General features: G+C 42.2%; 2 protein-coding genes across 7 annotated transcripts in view; one reads left to right on the top strand and one right to left on the bottom strand.

The window, feature by feature from the left end:
- Positions 1–10,035, top strand: part of SHLD1 (shieldin complex subunit 1) — a 79,114-nt gene extending 69,079 nt beyond the window's left edge. For all 6 annotated transcript variants that reach the window (XM_077872291.1, XM_077872292.1, XM_077872295.1 and 3 more), the window contains one exon: positions 9,121–10,035. In XM_077872291.1, the coding sequence (XP_077728417.1) occupies positions 9,121–9,563 (443 nt within the window). In that variant the 3' untranslated portion in view covers positions 9,564–10,035. The remainder of the gene's footprint in view (positions 1–9,120) is intronic.
- A 12,043-nt stretch (positions 10,036–22,078) lies between these two features.
- The window catches only part of LOC144297990 (uncharacterized), a 107,633-nt gene continuing 105,384 nt past the window's right edge, over positions 22,079–24,327 (bottom strand). Inside the window, exon 3 of the mRNA XM_077872283.1 lies at positions 22,079–22,221. The gene's annotated coding sequence lies outside the window, so the exon portion shown is untranslated. The remainder of the gene's footprint in view (positions 22,222–24,327) is intronic.

Here is a 24,327-nt window from a genome sequence, read left to right as displayed (position 1 = left end):
ACAGAGAAATAGGGAAACCGAGGTCCTGCTGGTGGGAGTGCCACGGCCACTTTGGAGAGCGATTTGGCAGGTTCTGGTGAAATTGAAAACTCATATTCCTTTCGACTCAGCCCTTCTGCTACTGGTCCAGAGAAAGTCTGCATGTCCACCAGGAAGTGGGTACTGGGGCTTCACTGAGGCCTTGTTTGTGATGGGAAGAATTAGACACAACCTCCATGTCCATCAGCAAGAGAATGAAATGGATGAAAAATAATGCCGTATGTTCTTATATTAGAATACTATAAAGCAGATTCACATGTATTATCAACAATGGCTGGAAGTAAAACTTCATAAAGTGGAGGGGAAAAAAGCAAAACTTTGTATATGGAAAATAAAATGACCATCACACAAAGCAACACTATAATATATGCAAAGTATAAAAATGAGCTGGAAAGTGTGCTTGGCTGGCTCCGTAAGTAGAGCCTGTGACACTTAGATCTCTGAGTTGTGAGTTCCAGTCCCATGCTGGGTGTAGAAATTACTTAAAAATAAAATCTTTAAAAACAAATAGTAAAAAATAAATAAAAATGACCTGGAAAGAATGAATTTCCATGTGGAAGTGGGCAACTTTGATTAAAATATTTCATTTTTTGTTGTTTTATTTTTATTTTTATTTCAGTGTAGTTAACAGTGTTATATTAATTTCAGGTGTATAATATAGTGATTCAACACTTTAACAACACCCGGTGTTCATCAAGACAAGTGCACTGCTTAATCCCCATCACCTGTTTCACCCATCCCTAAAATGTTTACTTCTTTAATAAGAAAAAAGTCTTGAAGCAAATATGACAATATGGCAGTTGTCATTTTGGAGTGGTGTGAACTTGGATATTCTAGTTCTCTGTAATTTTCAGAACACTTTAATTGCTTAAGAAAATATAAAATGCCAAGGTAAAAGTGAGATCGTTTACAAATCAGACGGCAGAGATGAGCCTTATTAATTTCCCTGGGCACTTAATTTTAGGGCTCTTCACCCATCACACATATTTTTGGGGTTTTCCAGCCCTCATTTTCTTTCTCAGCAGTTGCCTTTTAGAGGACCCTAGCTTCTGCCCGTTGCTTATGTTCACAATTAGGATGAAGGGTGACAGCATATGCCACCTCCCCTCTGGGTGATTCATCAGGATTAGCTTTCAGATGTAAACAAGTACAGGCTCCGACTGAGGTTTCAAAAGCACCTGAGCAGACCATCCATCCTTTGAAGTGTTAATTTGGATTAAATATCTTGCTAATCACATCCTGCCACCACCCCTCTGTCAGTCTGTGGGTTTTGTCCTTTAAAGGAATAGTTGAAAATTCTAAAATGTACAAGTTGCAGATGGCAGGGTTGCTATCAGGCAAAAGAAGGCAGTAAGCTTATTGATTTTTCTTTGTCATTAATTTTATGTTATTAAAGAGACAGAGAGTAAAGTATCTTAGAACGCTAATGCTGGTGTTATTATTTTTTTCTTTTTTTGAAGATTTTATTTATTTATTCATGAGAGACAGAAAGAGAGAGAGGCAGAGACACAGGCAGCGGGAGAAGCAGGCTCCACGCAAGGAAGCCCGATGTGGGACTCAATCCCGGGACTCCAGGATTGCGCCCTGGGACGAAGGCAGGCGCTAAACCACTGAGCCACCCAGGTGCCCCCAATGTGGGGGTTATTACACAGTGGTGGAAAACCACATGAAACCAGAAAGAGGAATCAGAGTAAGTTGGTATAGTGAATTGAGGCCCTTTCCTTGCAGAGCAGAAACTAAATAGTTCTCGGACAGCTGGCAGATAGGAGAAAAGACTGCTGTGAGCACAAAGAGTAAGGAAAGGAGGATTGTCTTGGAGTACAGTAGGAAGTTTAGGGGAGAAAAAAAAGTGTGTAGATACCATATTATTTAGCCCACAGCCTGGAATTATCTCTGGCACCAAAACTTGCCCCTCCCCCTCACAAGACATAGGGATGTAGGACAGGGGCTTAAATGTGATGGCTGTGTCATGAGACATGTATACATGTAATGAGTCGTGTGATCCAGGGCCCTTTTGAGAGTGAAAGAAGGTGCTATGAACAATTAATTGAGATAACAGGCATAAACTGGGATTGTCCTGGGCAAACCTAGTCACCGTAGTGAGTACTGCTCACCCTAGTAATCATGTGGGTTTACATCTTTATTTGAGAATGAAATTCATCAAGTAAATCAAAACATGAAACGTTTTAAATATCTGCCTTGTGCTAGCCCTGCTCTAGGCCATGGGGGTGCAGCAGGTATCAAGAGAAACAAATTCCATGAGCAAACAAATCATACATTATTAGATGCTACTATGTTTATATAGAAATATAGGGCAGATAAGGGATATGGGGACAGCCAGGGCCTGGAGGAGTGAGGGCAATATGATTTTATTTTTATTTTTTTATTTTTTATTTTTTTGCAATGTGATTTTAAATAGCGAGCTCCGGTAAGGTATGGAAGACTGAATTGTTGGTCACCAGTGCTCTCTACCTCCCCCTACAGGAGAAGTGTTCATCCTCGTTCCTTTGAAATCAGGCTTGGTGGTAGGAATGAACATTGGCCAATGACATGTGAACAGAAGTGACAGGGCTTTCCCGGTCACTGCCTGCTCCCCCATGCTCTTTGCCCTCTGCCGCGTCACGAAGCAGTGTGGAGGTAGTGGCTGCCCCGTTGGGACCTGAGGAGGTGACCGAAACGATCGCACGGATGTGTGGAGAAAGCACAGCAGGTGCAGAGGTTCTGAAGAAGGAGCTTGCAGGGATCAGAAAAGAAGCCAGCTTTCTGGAGGCAATGATGCAGGGGTGTTGCTCCAGTCAGACGTTCATGCGGCCCGTGGGGCTGGAGTTAGGACTTAATCCTGTTCATCCAGTGAACCTGATCACTCCTCTTTTCCTCTGCAGGGTATGGAGTGGGATGGCAGGAGTGAGAGGAACAGAAGAGGGTAGGAAGGAAAAGCAGATCTGGACAGGGAGGTGCAGACTGCAGATCAGGGCTCCAGATCCATGGGCAATAGACCCTACTGTAAAAAAAAAAAAAAAAGATAATGTCACCATGTAGAGATCGTGTGGGGCCTTTGAAGTCTGATAGCTGTCATAAAGGAGAGGAGTCAGTGCATCCAAAGTATGCTCCTCAGGGACTGTTGATCAGGACATGCCCCCACCCCCCACTTTGTTCTTTTACACCCATGACGTTCTTAGAGGCACACAGAACCCAAGGGGCCCCCAACAGATAAACCAAGGCAGCAGGGCCACACTTAGGAATGTACCGGGCACTGGCCTGCAAAAGGGGTAACGTTCCCTTTGAGCACCATAAAAGATGACCGTATCAGCCACAAGTTCTTTCTCTCCTTAAATCCTGATAATTCTCTATTCTTTTTTATTAAGTCTTTGATTTCTTTCAGCTCTATGCAGCCTGGAAACCACAGATCCTCCCAACTAGCAGTTGCTAGTAAAAGAGAGTCTGAACAACTAAGGCAGAGTGGGCAGCTATTGAGACTGATGCAGGAGGGAGACGGGATTCTAAATATCAAATCCTTTTAGGAAAAACGTGGTAAAAGTTGAAAGCTAAAATGTTCCATGGTGATAAAATGCTACTACGCGTTCATCAACCCCAGAAGTGGCCATGAAAGATTCTTTAGAGGAAACTCCCATTAAACATTTGGGTTTCTAAAGGCTAATGGCCTCTTTTGGAATGCAACTATTAATCTCAAATCCTCCATGCAAATTGATTGCCTGGATTACTGAACAAACTACCATCTATCACTCCTAAAGATAGAAAAATACTTTCAGGTTTGTAAGAATCTCAAACATCTGTATGTTAGCTGTTTTCTCTCTGGTTAAGAGAAAATTTAACAAACAATTGCTCTGGTAGATAGGTGACCCTGAAACAATGCATGCAAAAGCATGGCCATCCTCCTCACTTCTTGTCAATTCCTAAAGAAATTCTATTCATGATGGAAGCAAATTGGAATAAAAAGGGAAATTCTCCTCAATTTAGATATTGCCAAAATCATTGGGACTGGGGCCCTTGCTGAGAACAATGAAATGGTCTCAAGGTCTGAGAAGGGAGGAATGCATGGTATCAATAGGTGCCAGTAAGAAAGGCATTGTGGGGGTGTCTGGGTAGCTCAGTTGGTTGAGTGGCTGCCTTTGGCTCAGATCATGAACCCGGGGTACTGGGATCGAGCCCCACATTGGGCTACCTGCTCAGCTGGGAGCCTGTTTCTCCCTCTTTCTGCTTGTCTTCTCTATCTCTGTCAAATGAATAAATAAAATCTTAAAAAAAAAAAAAAAAAAGGAAAGAAGGAAGGAAGGAAGGCAGGCAGGCATTGTGCAGGGATCAACAGCAAAGGTGTCTTGGAAGTCCAAGGCAACTCAATATATTACAATGCAGTGGGACTCAGCATTTACCTCCTACTCTTTCCAGAATCCACCCTTTGAGCCACTGTTCCTCCCAGGGGTAAGAGGCATTATTGGCATTTGGGGGAGGATGATTCTTTGTTGTATGGGATTGTCCTATGCATTATAGGATGTTTACGCCCTTGACCTCACTCACTAAATACAAGTAGCACTTTCCAATCACTGACACAGAAACATCCCCAGACTCTCCCTAGAGTAGACATTACTGTCCCAAGTGAGAGCCCTATGAGTCTGGACTATATTAATACAAGAATAAGGTGCCATTTGAACATAGCTGTGAGGATGTACCCCTGCAGGAGCTGACTGAATCATCAAAGATGGCCATTCTGTCCACATGTAGGACAGGAAAAGGAAAGCAATTAGCTCTATTTGCTGGCAAAGAAATCCCAGATAATCAGAAAGGCTGCAACAGCCATACGATCAGAGAGATGGCTTTGTTGTTGGTAATAAAGTGAGTTTTAAAAGAAAATCAAAGACTGAAATGAGCTGGAGACAGTGTTCAAAAGAACTGATCTGTAGTAAATAACCCATGTTGTCATTGCTCTTCTGGAAAGGGGCAGGAGTGTTTCTTTGAAGATGAGTTGCAATCTGCCTGATATTTTCATGAAAAACAGAGGGGACATGCTCAGGTTTTAGGCTCATTAGGTTCAAATCAAAGTTATTGACCAGTTCCTTACTAAGTACATGCTGTGCTACTTAGAGGGTTCTGTGTGGACGGCTGCCTCGGGTGGCAGTTTCAGGAACTCCCCAGCGTTCTCTGTTACTGCTGAGGATCTTTCTCTCTTCCACTCTTCCCATTGACCCTTCTCAGCCCCTGACTTCCTGCCTTATGTCTCTGGGCCCAGATCATCTTTGGGGAGGGTGGGAAGCGACACCTCATCCTGCCATTGTGGGACCCCTTGCCTGCCCCTTCTTCCCTTGGCTCTATAATAGCCACAAAGACTGTTTGCCAAGCCCTGGGCTAGGGCTTTTTTTGTTTCTGTTAATATTAAAGTAGGTCACCAAAGGAAGTTTTAACAATTATTCCTCCAGAAGATTGTTTTCATTATTTTTTTTAAAGAATCTCAAACTCATAGAAAACTTACAAGTACAATACAAAGAACCTCTTTCTCCATTATTATTTGAGAGTAAGCTGTCAGCCTGATGCCCACCACTTCTGATTTTCCTATAAACGAGGACATTCAGCTACACAACCCAATGGAACTCTCAAAATCCGAACATTTAAATGGGTACATTATTACCGTCTAATCTCCAGACCCCATTCAGGCAATCCCAGGAATGTCCTTTTTTTTTTTTAGACTAATTTATTCATGAGAGACACAGAAAGAGGCAGAGACATAGGCAGAGGGAGAAGCAGGCTTTCTGCAGGGAGCCTGGGGTCACGACCTGAGCCAAAGGCAAATGGTCAACCACTGACCCACCCAGGTGCCCCCCAGGAATGTTCTTTATAGCAAAAAGATCCAGTTGAAAATCATGTGCTGTGTTTAGTTCTGTCTCTTTAGTGTTCTTCAGCGTAGAGCAGTCTTGTTCACTCTTACCTTGGTTCTCATGACCTTGGTACTTCTGAAGAGGACAGGCTAGTCATTTTGCAAAATGTCCCTCAATTTGGTTTTATCTGCTGCTTCCTCATAATCAGGGTCGGGTGATGTACCTTTGGCAGGACTACCAGAGAATTTGTGCGGGGTCTTCTTGTTGCCTCTGGTCAGGTGGCAACAGGATTTCAATTAGTCCCATCACTTAGGTCACTTGATTAAGGTGACATGTGCCAGATTTCTCCACCATGAAGCTATTCTTTTTCCATTTGTAACTAATAAGTATTTTATGGGGAAGTACTCTGAGACTATAAATAGCCTGTTCCTCAGCCAATTTTCAATTATTTTATGGATTTGTTGTTTTATATTTTCATAAATGGGCTATCATCAGTTACTATCATTATTTATTTTGATGCTCTATTTGTTCCAGATGTGGCCAGATGATCCCTTTCCAGCTGGCCTCTATTCCTCCTTGACAAGCCCCTATCACAATTTGAGCATTCTAGAACAATAAGATATACCAGTCCCATCATGTACTTTCCTATAACCACCCTGGAATCAGCCATTCTTCAAGGTGGCCAAGTGCTCTGGGTTGTTGGGCTACTTGAATGGTGGACCAGTGGATGTCTGTCCATGTGTGGGGCTACCTGTGTCTCATACTACATGTGTCCACATCCTTCTTGGATGCTTTGGATTATCTACTTCTCTGTTCCTTGTTTTACCAGAGAAATTCTAGAAGACAGACCATTTACTAAAAGTCTTGTAGATGGGGAAACTAAAGCTCAGCAATGTAGTATGATATCTAGCTGGTAGCAAAATTAGAGTCAAAACTCCAGATCCCTTCTCCTTTTCTAAAACCACCCACTGTATCATACAACTTTCTTCATCATTAGCAAGTACAAATATTTTTTATTATAGCTACTAATTGAGTTACTGGAGGGTGTGTGTGTGTGGAATTAAAGCTAGTAATTTATTAAAGCTTACATCAGAGCAGAAGAGGAAAATATAATATTTTGATTTAAAGCATAAAATTTTAAAGAATAAAACTGGTTGGTGTCTAGGGAATTCTTTAGATTCTTGGTGTGGAATCTTTTCTAGAACACATTGATAGGAAAGTCCTTTGTTTCAGAAGAGCTAAGAGATTCCTATATTAAGAATTCGAGTTCCCAGAGAGGTACAGAAGTGAGATCAATTCTGGCTTCAGGGATCCCTGGGTGGCGCAGGGGTTTGGCGCCTGTCTTTGGCCCAGGGCACGATCCTGGAGACCCGGGATCGAATCCCACATCGGGCTCCCGGTGCATGGAGCCTGCTTCTCCCTCTGCCTGTGTCTCTGCCTCTCTCTCTCTGTGACTATCATAAATAAATAAAAAATTAAAAAAAAATTCTGGCTTCATATTGTCTATTATTAAATCGCTCAGTTTATTTGCTACTCCTTTAAAAACACAAAGGTGGAGATTTTAATTAGAGATAAATAGTCTATAGGATTACTATAGGGAATAGAGAAAGACAGTGTCTGAACTGTGTAAATGCCCAGCACTGTCTACATTAAGGGGTCTTTACTACACTTGTGCCATGGATCCTATTAGCATATGCTGAAGCCTACCGACCTTTTCTCAGAATAATGTTTTTAAATGCAAAAATGAAAATATGTAGGATTGCCAAGGAAAAAAGTACTGAAATGTAGTTATTAAAATAGTTAAAGAACAAATGCAAAAAAAAAAAAGAACAAATGCATGATATTATAATGAATATATGCTTTTAAACTTTACTTTTTTAAAGATTTTATTTAAATTCAAGTTGGTTAATATATATTATTAGTTGCAGGGGTAGAATTTAGTGATTCATCACTTGTATTTAACACCCAGTGCTCATTCCATCAAGTGCCCTCCTTAAATGCCCGTCACCCAATTACCCCATCCCCCCACCACCTCCCCTCCAGCAATCCTTAGTTTGTTCCCTATGGTTAAGAGTCTCTAATATATATGTATATAAAAAAAAAGAGTCTCTAATATATGTTTTGTAAATTAATACTTAAATTATAAGATTAATCTAATAAATTAATACTTAAATAATAGTATCTAGTATCTAGAACTAATAACTGTGGTAATTTCAAAGCGCTGTGTATTAGTCTCCTTGGGTCGCCATAACAAAATACCATAGACTGGGTGGCCTACACAACAGAAATGTATTTTCTCAGCATTCTGGAGACCAGAAGTCTGAGATCACAGTGCCTGTATGGTTGGGTTCTGGGGAGGGCTCCCTGACTTAGAGAAGGCCACCTTCTCATCGTGTCCTCTCGTGGCCCTTCCCCAGTTCCTGCACATGGACAGACAGAGAGAAAGAAAGATCTTGTCCTCTTTTTTTTTTTTTTTTTTAATTTTATTTATTCATGATAGTCACACAGAGAGAGAGAGAGAGGCAGAGACACAGGCAGAGGGAGAAGCAGGCTCCAAGCACCGGGAGCCCGATGTGGGATTCGATCCCGAGTCTCCAGGATCACGCCCTGGGCCAAAGGCAGGCGCCAAACCGCTGCGCCACCCAGGGATCCCTTGTCCTCTTTTTATAAAGCCACCACTCCTATCAGAATGGCTCCCACTCTTACAATCCTAATAACCTCCTAAAAACCCTATTTCCAAATACAGTCATGTTAGGGATTGGGGCTATCACTTGTGAATTTTGGAGGGCCACACTTTAGTCCATAGCATAGTGATAGGCATAAATGATATTTTAAAACATCTTTTGCAGACTATCATGTGATATGAAAATAGCTGTGAGCTATTGGTAACAAAGTCATAGGTACCACTACTAATAGGTTTGTTGACTAAATTTATTATGAAAGAAAACGCTTAATTTCCGGTTGAGGTTAGAGAAAATAAATATGATTTTCCCCCCATCCAGATACACAGCCACCCTGAACTTTTATGCAAAGACCATAGATGAAGAACTCCTGAAACATACAAATAAGATATTTTTGTTTTGAGCTAACAGGTCGCATAACCCCAGCATGGTGGGAATCAGTTCTGAAATCAGCTAATTCTGACCATTACCAGTCACCTAAGAACAGTCAGTGTGGTGAATAGAAGAGACATCACCTGCTTTTGGCTTTTTGGAATATGTGTCCAAGTACTGGAATGTGTTTTGTCTTACAGACACCAGTAACCTCAATACTGAACAACATGATTCCGGGACCTCTGAGAACTTCTGGCTTGACCCTTCTGTGCAGGGCCAAACGGAGACCAAGGCAGAGGATGACGGGCTTCGGAAATCCCTGGATAGATTCTATGAAATGTTTGACCATCCACACCCAGCTGCTAGAAACCCACTCTCCACATCGGTCTGCCAGTGCCTGTCTCAGAAAATCAACGAACTGAAGGGCCAGGAGAGCCAAAAGTATGCCCTTCGCAGTTTTCAGATGGCCAGGGTCGTCTTCAGCCGGGATGGCTGCTCAGTCTTACAGAGGCATTCCAAGGACGCCCACTTCTACCCAGTGGGAGAAGGAAGTGTGCTTCTGGAGGACGAAAAGCCCACCCCGGGACTTTCAAAAGACATCATTCATTTCCTCTTGCAGCAGAACGTGATGAAAGACCTCTAAGTAGCTTCCCCCCGCCCGCCCCCCCGCCCCCCCCGCCCCCCCCCTGTGGTAAGAGCAGGAAGTGTGGAGGGTGCCCTGTGGCCGATGCTATGGGTGCACCACTCATATCCCCTAGGGCCTCTCCAGCCAGCCCTGTGTGTCCAGCCCCTGGGAGCCAGTTGGGCCAGTAGCGTTTGTGGACTTTATAGATCCTATGTCCACACTACCTCCCACCCCACCCTACCCGTCCCTTTGACTTCAGGCCAGTGACTGGCTGGGGAGCCCAAAAGCACAGCTTCCTTGCCCCAAGGAAGGAAGGAGGTGCTCTGAGGCATAATTTACTCTCCAGAGCTCCCCTCTGGATCAGGCCAAGACTGAGACTTCCCACGATATCACACCTGGCTCAGCCTCTTCTGTCTCCCTGTCCTCCTTCTTCTGCTCACCTACTGGTGTCTCCTGGAAGCCTTTCCTTAATAAAGTTCTTGTACCTGAATCCTTGACTCAGAGTCTACTTCTTGGGAGAACCCAACCTATGAGAACAGGCTTTCTCATTAGATGAGCTTTTTGAAGGATTTAAAGCTCTATGCCAAATCAAGTAGAAGAGTCATACCAAGTTGTAAAACTGAGACCATGTGATTGGGAATGTATCTCCCAAAATAATCTAAAGATTTAAATACAGTTTAAAATGCATCACATGTTAATCATACCCTTGCCTCTCCAAAGCCAGAATTCCCTGTTTTATAATCCTAGCAGGGTGTGGAAGGAACATTTGGACCCTTTAAAATAAAAGCTAAAATTTGCAAATTAAAAAAAAAAAAAAGAAGAAGAAAGAAAGCCTCTTTGTCTCCACCAGATTGCAAATGTGAAAGGTGTGAAGAAAACAAATATGCGCCACCGCCCAAAGTCTTGGAGGCTCAATCATGCCATGCTAGGCTGAGGAGACACGGCCTTGGCAGGCCTGGAGGAAGAGAAAGAGGATCCTTTGCCCAAGTGGGCTCCTTCCTATCATTTTTGCCTTCTTCCTGCCTGCTGCCAGCACCCTCTGTCACCCTCTGAACAGGTGGCCCCTCACCCCTGTTCTGTCCTTGCTTGGCCGGGCAGTGGCTTTAAATAGCTGGGAAACGAACAGGGGTGGTGGAAAGGGAGGTGGGCAGGGGGTGGGGATGACTGGGTGACGGGCACTGAGGGGGGCACTTGATGGGATGAGCACTGGGTGTTATGCTATATGTTGGCAAATTGAACTGCAATAAAAAAAATTTTTTTTAAATAAATAAATAAATAAATAAATAAATAAATAAATAAATAAATAAATAAATAGCTGGCACCGGCTTGCACTGGCAGATGCTTTGCTCCACGGCCGTGTCCTGAACCCCGGTTTGAGACTCAGGTGGTAGAATGACATCACCTGGCACCAAGCTCTCTCAAGCTGTAGTTGGAGGGCTCCTACTAATCCTTGCCTTGACAGCCCTGGGACTAAATTACACTGATGGAAAGAGTTATATCATTTGGGGGAACAAGAGAAGCTGGCAACCCTGTGCAGTTAGATTTTGAGAAACTTTAGGTGAAATTTGATTGGCCTAAGGCCCCATAAGTTTGCCAGAAAGCAGATTTTGCACTAGATCATCCTCAGAGTGTACATTAAGAGTGAGTGAGCCTTTTAAGGCAGAGCTCTTGGGGACTCTCAGGTAGAGAAAGGAGACTTTTAAAAATCAGGAATTACATAGTAAGTAAGGCTTCCAGTTCTGAGACGATCAGAGAAAGAACAGTATTTCACACTGAAGTGCAGAAGCACCGCTGGAAGGCAGTGCTTTTTTTCCTAAATGGTAGGAAATAGGAAATGAGTAAGTCTTTGAGAGATACTTGAGGAAACAAGCCTCCAGGTTTTTCTCTGATGAACAATCTTGTGACTCTCTCCCCAGGGGCTTCTCCTAGTCCCCTGGCCCCCAAATACTCGAAACCCGCAGGACTTGTTGAAAACGTGCAGGTTGAATTTTAAGGTAGGTAGTTTTATTGTTTTTTAGCATGAAACAAATTAATGGATGCCTCTGAAGGATGCTGTACTTTTTGCTATTATTCAGGCGCTGAAAGAAATATTGGAGATTAGTTTCCATGGCCACCAACAGAGGGAAACTGGGTTATTTTCTTCTGTTCTTACAGGACAGAAGATGGAAGCCACTTGAATCTCCATGCAGGAAAACAGCAGCTTTGGTTTGGCAGTGAGATTTTAGTATCAGTAATTTTTGTGACCTTTATTATTATGGGTGCTGAGGGTGCTCAGCAAGAGGTAGACTCTGAAGTGGGAGATTTCAGAAATCTAAAAGCCAGAATCACCTTAGCGTATAAAAAAAAAAAAAAAAAAAAAAAAAAGGGATCCCTGGGTGGCGCAGCGGTTTGGCGCCTGCCTTTGGCCCAGGGCGCGATCCTGGAGACCCGGGATCGAATCCCACGTCGGGCTCCCGGTGCATGGAGCCTGCTTCTCCCTCTGCCTCTCTCTCTCTCTCTCTCTCTCTGTGACTATCATAAATTAAAAAAAAAAAAAAAAAAAAAAGAAAAGGAAAAAGAAAAAAGAGTGTGCTGTGTGTTTGCTGGTATCTGAGTAAGTGCTTGTGACAGGTCAGTACAAGATATTTGATTCCCTGCAATCTCACTCTCTAATTTGATCTTCGTGAGGGTAGGATGGCATTTTTCCATTTATCTCTGTTTACCTTTAATAAAGACTAAGAGATAAGGATATTAAGGCTCTGGCCTTTGGTATAATCATCTATTTCTGCCCTACAGATCGCTTCACCGAGGTCTTATCATCCCATGAACATTCTGATTGGCCTACAATATCCTCTGTGGCCCTTTCCAGAGATCTGTGTGAGGGTATATTTGCTTGCAGGAACATCAGAACTCTGAAGAGAAACTGCTATCAATGTTTTACATTTGTGTGACTGCTACTCACTTCATTAGTCATTTCTTTGCATGACCTGTGTAAGAGTACATGCCATAGATCTTATTACCAGTAATTAGCACAAACAATATGGAGATACTTTTCAAACCTTTTGCTGAATTATCCTAGTCACACAGAAAAGAGTTTCTAAGTGAACACTTGATGATTTTCACAAACTGAACCCACTTATGCACCCAGCATCCAGCTCAAGCAACAGAGATCACCAGCTAACCCAGGTGGCTCCCTTCTGAGTGAGGAGTTTCATCTGGAGAACAGATGAGAATTGTTTGCTCAGACCATTTGTTTCTCAAACTGCTGGCAGTATGCTGTAGGTACTACGTGGACAATGTTTATTTTCATTGTTAGCTATAACATTTAATATGTTATAACTACTGCATTGAATCTGTGCTTTTACAGATAGCATGTAGGATAAGACCAATATAAATACTTAAAATTTAAAAGTGAATTGAATTAGGGGCACCTGAGTGGCTCAGTTGCTTAATCTGACTCTTGATTTTGGCTCAGGTCATCATTTCACAGGGATTGGGAGATCAAGCCCTGTGTAGGGCTCTGGGCTCAGCAGAATCTGCTTGAGATTCTCTCTTCCTTACCTTCTCCCCCACCACCCCCCACCCCCACTTGCACTTTCTCTCTAAAAAAAAAATACCCTTTTTAAAAAAAAGTAAATTGAATTTGCAAAAAAGTAATAGTGCAGACAACATATAGATATGTCAAAAATTATACAGGCATTATACCAGAAAATGATGGAAATTTGGAAGACAATCAGATAATCTATCCTACATTATAGTATCCCACCATCTCTCTCCTGGAACACTGCAAGAAACTTCCATCAGGTCAAGCTACATCTTCCTTTGCCTGTCTTTACCTGCAGACATGTTGCAAATCCTTTTAGAAAGCAAAACATATGTGAATTGCCAGCAAATTAAAGAGAAGGGACTAGCCTTGTCGAATATGAAAACATTTTTAACTCTACAGTAACTAGAGCAACAACAAAAGTAGACCAAAGAAAAAGAGTTCAGCCCATAGATATAAATGCACATATAAGTTGAGAGTTTGATGAAGGTAACATTTCAGATTTGTAAGAAGGTAGAATTTTTAGCAGATGGTTTTAGAATAATTGGCTCCCCAACTAGGGGACAAGAGTAAGAAAGGCTAAATTCTTCACCTCAGTCTTGATATCAAAATGAATTTGAGATGGATTAAAAATGAAAAGTAAAAAAGATAAAATAATAAAAATGCTAGAATAAAAAATGCATGATATACATACATCTGCACTAGCAGTGCCAGCAGGCCCAGCGTCTCCCAGCCCATGCAATGGCCAATGGTGACCTAGGGCATTCCCCTACATCTGCCCGATGATATCCATGTGGGCACATCACATGCAGGGATCCAGTGGGAGCTTACGCAAAACCAGAACAAAGTAGACCAGAACAGCATTGCAAGGGCTCAAAAAACTGTCATTGAAACTATAGACTACAAAAGGAAACCTTAAAAAACAACCCCAAAACTTAAACAGAGTGGCTGCCTACTAAAATAGAAGATTTATATAAGATTAAGAGTATCCTAACATAATTTGCAAAATGTCCAGGATACAGTGAAAAAAAAAAAAAAGTAACTTGTCATACCAAGAACCTGGAAAATCACAACATGAGTGAGAAAAGATAGTCAACTGACACCAATAGTGAGATGAATCAGATGTTGGAACTATCTGGCAGAGATTTTTAAAGCAGTTACCATAAAATGGTTTCAGCAAGTAATTATGAAATCCCTTGAAACATATGAAAAAATATAAAACCTCATCAAAGAAATAGCAGTTACAAAAAAGAACCAAGTGGAAATTATAGAACTGAAAAGCACAGCAACCAAAATTAAAAAAAAAAAAAAAACTCATTGGATGGGCTCAATGGTAGAGTACAGATGACAAAAGATGGCATCACTGAATTGAGAACAGTTCAATCAAATTTATTCGATCTAACAAACAAGAGAAAAGAGACTGGGGGAAGAAAAGGAATCTGTGGAACAGTAACAAAAGATATTAACATGGATATCAGAATCCCAGAAGGAGATGAGAAGGATTGTGGTGCTAAACAAATACTCAAGGAAATAATGACTGAAAACTTCCATTTGGTGAAAGACAAAACCTACAGTTGCAAGAGCTATGTGAACCTGAACTAGGATAAATTTAAAGAAATCCTCATCAAAACACAGCATAATTAAACTTCTGGAAACTTAAGGAAAAAAAAAAAACTTTTTTTTTTTTTTAAGATTTTATTTATTTATTTATGAGAGACACAGAAAGAGAGGCAGAGAGAGAAGCAGGCTCCATACAGGGAGCCCAATGCGGGACTCAATTCTGGGACTCCAGGATCATGCCCTGGGCCAAAGGCAGGCGCCAAACCGCTGAGCCACCCAGGGATCCCAGAAAAAAAAAAATCTTAAGAGCAACCAGAGGAAATGATGCATGCCTTAGTTCTACACAAGTACCAATTCAAATGACAGCAAATTTCTCATTCAAAATCATAGAGGCCAGAGGAAAATGACACATTTTTCAAGGGTTGAAAAAAAAATTGGCAACCATGTCTTTACCAGGCTCGTCCTGTAGTTCTAATTTTCCATGGGACATTCTACTCAGATGTGTCCTTGTCACCTTAAACAAAATGTATAAAAAGTCAAGTGTATCCTCTTTCCCACAGGCTAATAATACCCCCATTTGATGTATGTCATCCATCAGTGGCATTAACATTTGCTAAGTCACCCAGGCTTGAAGAAATTTGGACTCATCATGACTTTTACTTCTGAACAGTCCACAATAGCCCGTAGTGGTCATTAAGAGCTGAGACCTAGGAGCCCCCCTGCCTGGATATGAATCTTGACTTTAATCATTTATTAGCATGCGTCCTTGGGCATGTTACTTGAACTTACTATGCCTCAGTTTCCTCATCTGTAAAACAAATAGCAATTGTACCTAATTCAGGATGCTCAAATGAGTTCGGATTTGTATGGTATTTAGAATAGCACTTGGTAGGCAGTGTTGGTTTTTGAAGTTTTTTGGTAGGGGTGTGTGTGGTTGCTTAAAAATTGAAATTCTTAACTTCTGCTTCTTCTTTCTCTTCCTACTGCTATCACCTGTTCCAAGCTTTTATCTCCTTAAGGCCCTCTCAAGGTTCCTGTTTCCAGCTATTCCCACGCACTATTGCTGCCATATTGGTCTTCCTAAATCTAGTCAGTACTGGATCCCATCCCACCCCCCACAGAAAGTCCCCAAGATCCTTAACACTGCAAGGTGAAGCACAGACCCAGGCCCATGCTATTCTAACCTGAGTGTTCTTCCCTCTTCTCAGTCGTCAGACCTTATGCCCAAGCTCCATGGCCTCCAAACCATTCCATTCCTTCTCTAGCCCCCGTGACTCTCCCCATCACTCATGCTGTAATCTCAGGGCCTCCCTGTAGCTATTAACATGTGTAAATCTTCTTTCCCCAAAGAGATGGAAAGTTCCCAAAAGCTAGGGAGCTTATCTTAGCCAGGGTGGGCACAGACGAGTCCTGGGTAAATACTGATTATGACATGAGCTTGTTCTGTAGTCCCATCTTCTGTTCAGTCTCCTGGTAGAGCCAGCCTGACAATTCTTTCCTCTTCCTGCAACTGAAACCATATAATTTTAAACCAGGAGTAAGGAGGAGGGGGAAGTAGGTGGCTTTGTCCCTTCTGAGAAACTTCATGGCAGAAGGAGGAGTCCAACTGTAGGCGGCAGAGGCAACAATGCTGCCATTAACAAGCAGGATGTCCAGTGAGGCTCATCTAACTCCTCCAGGCCTCGTTTCCATCTGCAAAATGAGGCCATTAGCAAAGCTCCAAGTCCCCCTCAGGCTCAGACATTCTGTGACAAACCTCCACGAGGGTGGATTCGGGAAACTGATTTTGAAATTGATTGAGCGGTGTGGTGTTACTGCATGGAGAATTAAACTACGGTTCAGAGCAATTCATTTCCTGAGTTTCGCCGATCAGCCAGTATTTATTAGGCACCATTTACTCTGCAGTACCCAGCGTTGGGTCCTGTGGAGACATAGAAGTGGTATCTCACAGGAGCCGTGGCTTCAAGGAGTTTATTACATAATAGGAATTTATTATATAATAAAAGCTCACCAAGCTCGTGATCCAGGAAATTACTTTCTGTTTGTTTACCCACAATTTCTTCTGTAAAATAAAGTTTTATCTGAACCATCACATATAATCCCTATGTGCACCATGTGTGATTCAGTCATTTCTACACTGGTTTATTTGAAACACACACATATTACATATATGCTCTATGTGTAGACATAAGTAGATGAAGTATATTGAAAACCTACGTATTTAAAATATCTCCCTTGACAGACTAGATTTTCTTCTTAACTTTTTAGTAAACCAAATGATGTAGATTTTCAAACTGTCACGAGCGTACAGAGAACTGTGCTATGTGTCCATCACCTGCCTTCAGCAGCTGCCAGCTTCCTGCCCTTTTTTATCCACCTCCCCCACCCCCTCTGTGTGTGTGCTAGAGTGTTCTTAGGTTATCAATGGTGAAGGCCCTTTTTGTTTCATGCCCAGTTTGCCACGGCCCACTCCGGGACAGAGCTCACGCTCATGAGACGGGCAGCTCACTGTGCAATTCGACGACACCCAGACTGGGCTCTACCCTGGCCAGTGGGACACTAATCCCTCCTTGGATGCCATGACAGAGCAGTTTCTAAACACTTACTGTCAATACCTGCACTTAGCACAGACCAACAGCTCACAATTTGTAACCTGGCATCGATCCACAGACCACACTTGGAGGATTGCTATGCCAGAGTATTTTAAAGCAAATCAGGCATTCTTTTACCTCACCTGTGAATTGAGTATCTATCGCTGATGGATTAAGGACTCAACAGAACAAAACAAAGCAAATGACCCTGACCATTAATACCTGAAGATAATTGTCAGTAATTCCTTAATGTTATCTAATACTTAGCCCATGTTTAATTTTTCCCCATTTGTCTCAAAAACAACTTCTTACAGTTGTTTTGTTTGAATTAGGATTTAAACAAGGATCTACCATTGCATTTGTAGCTCTTAAACCTCTTTCAATCTGCACTAGCCTCCCTCTCCTGTAAAAACTATTTGGAACTACTCTCCAAATAAATTGATTTATCATTAAACTGCAAAAGTTTTCCTGACTCATTGTGATTCCAGTAGGTTTTTTCCTGCATCTGTTATAGTGTGACCATGGGAAGCGCTTCATGACAAATGGCCTTTACTCTTCCCCTAAAAATCCATGACCTATGCATGTTTCGACCACATTTCCCATTCTCCAGACTTGTTTTCATGGCTACAAAATTATTTATATTACCACATACATAAAAGTGCCAGTCACTCTGACCGTCTGATCTCTGATTGTCTTTGTCTCCCATGGGACCACTCATATAGCAGGCACTTGTGGACACTATTAAATGAACCATAGATGTTCTTGGCTGTAACATGCCCAAGGCAGTGTTTATCATGTACATTCACCCCTTTGGGGACCTATGCACACATAAAGTGGCTTGAGACATTCTTTGATTTTTTTTTAAAAGATTTTACTTATTTATTCATGAGAGACACACAGAGAGAGGCAGAGACACAGGCAGAGGGAGAAGCAGGCTCCATGCAGGAAACATGATGTGGGACTCAGTCCCGGGCTCCAGGATCACACCCTGAGCCAAAGGCAGATGCTCAACTCCTGAGCCACCCAGGTGTCCCTGATTATTTGATTTAGACCAGATCTATCTGTGGGCTTCACACGATGACATCTTTTTCCAGACACTCCTTCCCTATCACTAAGGATGCAGAAACCCAAGTAGCTTTGGGTCTTCACTGACCAGCACTTCATGTAGAATCATAGACTTTGAACAGTAAGGGAAACTTAGCAATTATGTAGTCAAGCCCTCTGTGGGGAAGGAGATAAAGACCCCTTTGTCTAGTTATCTAGATGCTCCCTGGACAAGATCCCAGGTCTCTGACTTCCAGGGTGATTCTGGTGTATACTAGGGGATGTCACTTTCTGTGCCAGAGTTCTGAATTGTACACAACAGAAGTGGACTCTAGCTTTTAGTAGAAGGCTAATGGGTGGCAAACAGAATTGACCAGAAGTCTGGATAATCAGGTTTTGAAAACAGGCAGGATCTGAAGGAGGCTGGACAGCAGGAACACAGCTGAGGTCATGCTGCAGGGATAGTCTGGTTGGAATGTTCCTAACTCTGGCCCTGCTGCACTCTGGCTGTTGAACACCACTGCAGCAATGGCCAGGAGCCTAGGTGCCACTGCTGCACTAAATTCTAAACTATCCCTGTGTCTAAATTAAGTCCTATGTGGGGATGTCTGATTTGCTGAGGCTAGATCATGTGACTGTCCTCTAGCAGCCAGGGGTCAGGGAAAGATCCATCTGGTCTGGCTTCCTTCTATAGTAAAAGGTGAATCCTGCTTCTCACCATTTCCCACATCATAGAGGAAAAGGAATTAGGATGCTAAGCATTCCCCATAACAGCAAAAGACCTGCCCGTCTCCCCACTTGAACTTCTGTTACTGTATAGAGACATAGACAACAGTAGTTATTTTATTTCAACAAAATATAGAGTTATTTCCTACCTACCCCCAAAATGAATTTCATCAACAGAAAAGCACTATAATTTTTTAAAGATTTATTTATTTATTTTAGAGAGAGAGCAGGGGGAAAGAGAGAGCAGGGGAATGGGCAAAGGAAGAGGGACAGAGTCCTCAAGCAGACTCCCCGCTGAGCATGGAGCCCAGCACAGGACTCAGTCCCAGGACTCTGAGATCATGACCTCAGCCGAAACCACAGGTCCACCACTTAACCAACTGAGCCACCCAGGTGCCCCTAAACAGCTTTTAAACAAGAAGTGTACAAAGGCTTTAATCTCATTGAAGAGGTAACAGTTTCTTCTGTGTCTTAGTGTTTCAGTGATTGTTTCCTGGCCTAATCTCTGGGGAGAAAAACCAAAGATCAATCTGTCTACTTGACTTTTACTCAGATGCTCCGTGTAAGCACAATGGCTTCCAGGGCCATTAAAACTTCTTCTCCAAGGGTTCCATTAGTGATTGGACTTGCACTTGAAAGTCTTCCATTGCTGCTGTGTATCAGGCTGGGGCAGAGATGAACCGAGACCTAGGAGATTTGTTGAGGCAACAGCCTCTGTTCCCTCGGTGTATTTCTGATGGCTCTCAAATTCCAAAATGGGAGGTGGTGGTGCGTGGTTAAGTAATATGAAGCCAGAGCTGACACTGTGACAGCTGTTCCCAAAGGCACAGAATTTCTTTGTTACTAGGAAAAGATGCCCTTGAGTTTTCTGGGCTGAGGTAAGAGTGTTTGGCAGGCCCTGTCTTCTCTGCTTTCTGATTGCCTTCATGGATTACAAGATGGAAAATAATGAGCCAGAGGGATCTTCAGAGCATTTGTCCACTGCCTGTGTTTAGGCACAGGCTGAGTTTAGGTTCCCTCAGCAACAGACCCTGGGGCACATAATTCAAGTGCAAGTAGTTCATTTGAGTGGGGGAGTGAGATGGAGTGAGAAAAGGAGGCCAGTAGGGGTGCATCATCAAGCAAGCTGCTACTGTGGAAACTGGAACTCAGCCCCACTGCAGAACTCGGGGGTCGGGGCAGAACATAAGCCTCAGAGTTGTCCTGCACAACAAGTGAGAGAGCGAGGGTAATGCGAGTACCAGTTCCCATCAGTCTTTTGTCAAAGGCTGCAACCGGGAAGGCACTAATACTGCAGCATGTCTGGTGTGCAGTGTGTATGGGCAGAGCGGACCCCAGCCACCACACAAAGCCCTCAGGCAGATGCTGGTGGTTGGAAGTCACGGTATACATGCAATGTCGAGGCCCAAGGAGATCCAGGCTGGGCATCTACAGCATCTGCTACTCTGTGTTCTCTCATCCTCTAGACTTGTGGACAGACTTTCTGTTCCCCACCCATCTGTGCCACCCCCAGACCAAATTTCTAATTGGTATTCACTACTTCTATTCGCTATTTACTATTCAGTAGCTCTCCACCCATGTCACAGTGTCGCTCCATATCTAGTCCTCTTTAGCTCTGCCTGGTAACATGTTGGCAGCTCAGACTGACCATAGCCCTCTAAAAACTCAATAAACTTGACAGATTGACACTCCCTTCCATTTAGTAAATGTCTTATAGGATATTTGGAAATGCTGCAGTCCATAGCCAAGGTACTTCCAGCAGGTTCTTGTCAGCTTTGATGTTTGGAGAGATTTATAATTTACTAAACGTAATGAGTTTGGGGGTATGTAGAGAACTGTGATTCTGAAGAATACAGTATTGCTCATTTCTAGGGACGAGATCAGGTTCCTCAGGACTATGAATAGCATTTGCTTAAACGGTGGATCAGCCAGCTGCGAGTTGACAATTTGGCCATGTCTGTGAGAAAGGCTAGGACCTCAGTGAAAGCAGAAACATTTACTCAGTTGTTGTCTTGCATATGAACATCCTACCAAGATTTACTGAAGAGGGTGCCTGGTTGGCTCAGTCCGTTAAGCGACAGCCTCTTGTTTTCAGCTCAGATCATGATCTCAGGGTTGTGGGATCAAGCCCTGTGTCGAGCCCCACATGGAGCTGCAGGCTCAGCATGGAGTCTGCTTGAGAGATTATCTCTCCCTTTGCCCCTCGTCCCCGCTCGTGCTCTCTCTCCCTCTCAAATAAATAAATAAGTGAAGTCTTAAAAAAAAAAAAAAAGCTTTACTGAATGAGTTGAGAAACCATCTGAGGCTTGTCATGTGATCTTATACTAATGAATCTATCTATTATCTTGAAGTCTAATGTCTTTCTGGTTTTGTCATTTATTTTTTTTTTCTTTCTTCAGTCTGAGTATCAGTCTTTAGTCAAAAATGAGAGACCTCAGAATCAGATGGCTCTATCAAAAAGGACCTTCATAGATCTCAGGGCAGTTTCTCTGCCTTCAGGCAACACCACACTGAAAACCATTCCTGACAGGAGCTGCTTACCTGTGGTTTGAAAACTCTCCCAAAGGAGAAGTGAGAGAAACGCACAGCCTGCGTGTTTTCAGTGCCTCTCCTCAATAAACTTTGGGCTTATCCTTGCTTAATTTCAGCTTCAAATTTTTAACAAATGTCATGATGATCTACAAAGGTTTATTCTGCAAAACATCTCAGGTGTCCTATGACCATCCTAGGCAAGATGATAGTATATAGTTATAGGAAGTCAAAAGTAGTATGTGGGGGAATTTAGTTTCCCAGGGAATCAGTGAAAAACACATGGAGGACTTACTCTGAAATGCATCAACAAATAAGATGGAATAACGGATGGAGAGGTACATAGATGTGAGTTAAACAAGTATATAATATTGTAGTAAAGGTAAAGTAAATGTTTTATAGTAGAGTAAGTTAAAGATAAAGTCTAAGTGGTGGGTATATGTGGGTCTTATTTGTACATTTTTTTCAAGTCTTCCGTATGTTTGAAATTTTTCATAACAAAATGTTGGGGAAATATATGCAGGATATGTTTTGAGTATTTAAATGTCTATCCAGGGATCCCTGGGTGGCGCAGCGGTTTAGCGCCTGCCTTTGGCCCAGGGCGCGATCCTGGAGACCCGGGATCGAATCCCACGTCGGGCTCCCGGTGCATGGAGCCTGCTTCTCCCTCTGCCTGTGTCTCTGCCTCTCTCTCTCTCTCTCTCTCTCTCTCTCTCTCTCTGTGACTATCATAAATAAATAAAAAAAAATTTTTAAAAATGTCTATCCACATACGTTTATTTATAACTTGGAGTTTTAAATAACCACAAACTTTCCTGAAGACAATATGTTTTCTTAATTGAAAACATACTTGAATATAAGAGATAACTCTATTGGCTCTTAGAGAGTAGAACTAATTAAACAATCAACAGATCATTAATGAGTACCTCCAAATTGCTCTGGGAGATATGAATATATATATATATGATCCCCATCTTCAAAAAACTTAGATTCACATTGGGAAAATTCTTTTTATATTGATCTATCTAGATATCTATCTCCTATACCTGAACTCTCGTTATACCTAAACTATATCATCTACATCATCAACACCAGTATTTTTCTGCCCAGATCATAAAACTTACCTTTATACCATCAACACAAGCCACGTCACATATGTTATCTACACCTATGTTTAGAAAAATAGCATTTACATCTCGACCCACATCATCTCCTCCATTTGTATTTAGATATTCTTTACCAACATCTACATTTGTATCTATATTACCTACAACTATGCTTTCTTGTTTATCATCTGCATTGTCTACATCTATGCTCACATTCACATCAATGTCTACCTGACATTTACATCCATCTACACTGTGTAAATCGGTAGTTCCCAAGTAGGGCAACTTTGTACCCAGGAGACATTTGGCAACATCCAGAAACATTTTTGATTGTCACAACTCAGGGCGGGGAAAGGCATGCCCTTGGAATCTAGTGAGTAGAGGCCGGAGATGCTGCTAACCATTCTACAATGCACAGGACAGCCCCTGAAAATAAAGTATTATTCAGCCCAAAATGTCAATAGTGCTGACATTGAGAAACTCTGATCTACATGTTTGCAGCTATGCCAATCACATCTACATCTATATTGGCATCTACTCTATGTACATCTATATTTATGTCAATATCAGCTACATCTGCATTTACATCTATGTCATTGACAGCCTCATCACAGCATATACAATATCTATATCAACATCACTGACTTCACCATATACAACATCTGTATCTATATAATGTGCATCTTTTACTTCTACATCTACCTGTATATCGAATTAGCAGCTCAGAGCCTATTTATTATATCAGAGTGAGAATTTTAATTCTCCCCCCCCCCAGCCACATAAAAAATGTGAGTGGGGCAGAGGTCAACCATGGTCTATCACATTCCTTCAAGTGTAAAAGGCATGAACTCTTTGCTGGCTTTGTCCTGGCTTCAAAGGACAACTGGTTCCTGCTAGTGGAAGCCAAAGAGGCTTCCATTTTGAGTGGGATTGAAATGAGAAGTGAAGGATGTGCTTGCTGAATTTCATTCATGCCCTCTCTTTGGTTGCCAGTCTCCCAGGACTAGAGGGCATCTGGTTCAAGCACCATTATATCTAATAGGGTGATACAGAATAATTTCTTCTCAAAAGAACAATTAAGCTGAGGACTTGACATGGTTTGATCACATCTAGTTCCACCTGAACTCATCTGGGCTGGAACACATGCAGTTGGCATAAGGGAAACTGCAGATCCTGCTATCTGACTGAGTGTTTCGGGCCACAGAGTAGTTAAAAGACCTCAGTTTCTGGACCAAACAGCATCTCAGTTACCACGTTCATTTAAGCCTCCTTAGGCATATAAGCTGACTTGTCAGCCAAGACAAAAGTGAAATGATGTTTCTAGGTGAAATTGAGAACATGACAGATAAGACAAATAAGAGCAAATCCCTGTGGCTTCTGTAGCCTGTGACATCTACCAAATACCTTTGCTTCCCTGCAGAAAACTGTGCCTCCTAGAGACCATTATTTTTCCTCCAGGAATAAGATTGGCCCTAGGCAAAATTTCAAAACAAATTCCCACCACCCTTTTAAATCCTTATCCATTCTCAAACACATATTAATCATTGAGATTTGTTATTAAAATATCAGGAATTCTTTATTTATTATTGTGGATTTATGTTTTTTAAAGATTGATTTATTTAAAAGAGAGAGATTGTGTGTGTGTGTGTGTGTGTGTGTGTGTGTGTGTGTGTGCACAAGTGAGGAAGAGGCAGAGGGAGAGG

This window comes from Canis aureus, chromosome 26, assembly GCF_053574225.1.
Source record: "Canis aureus isolate CA01 chromosome 26, VMU_Caureus_v.1.0, whole genome shotgun sequence".
Taxonomy (NCBI): domain Eukaryota; kingdom Metazoa; phylum Chordata; class Mammalia; order Carnivora; family Canidae; genus Canis; species Canis aureus.
This window is presented reverse-complemented; position numbering and strand designations above follow the sequence as displayed.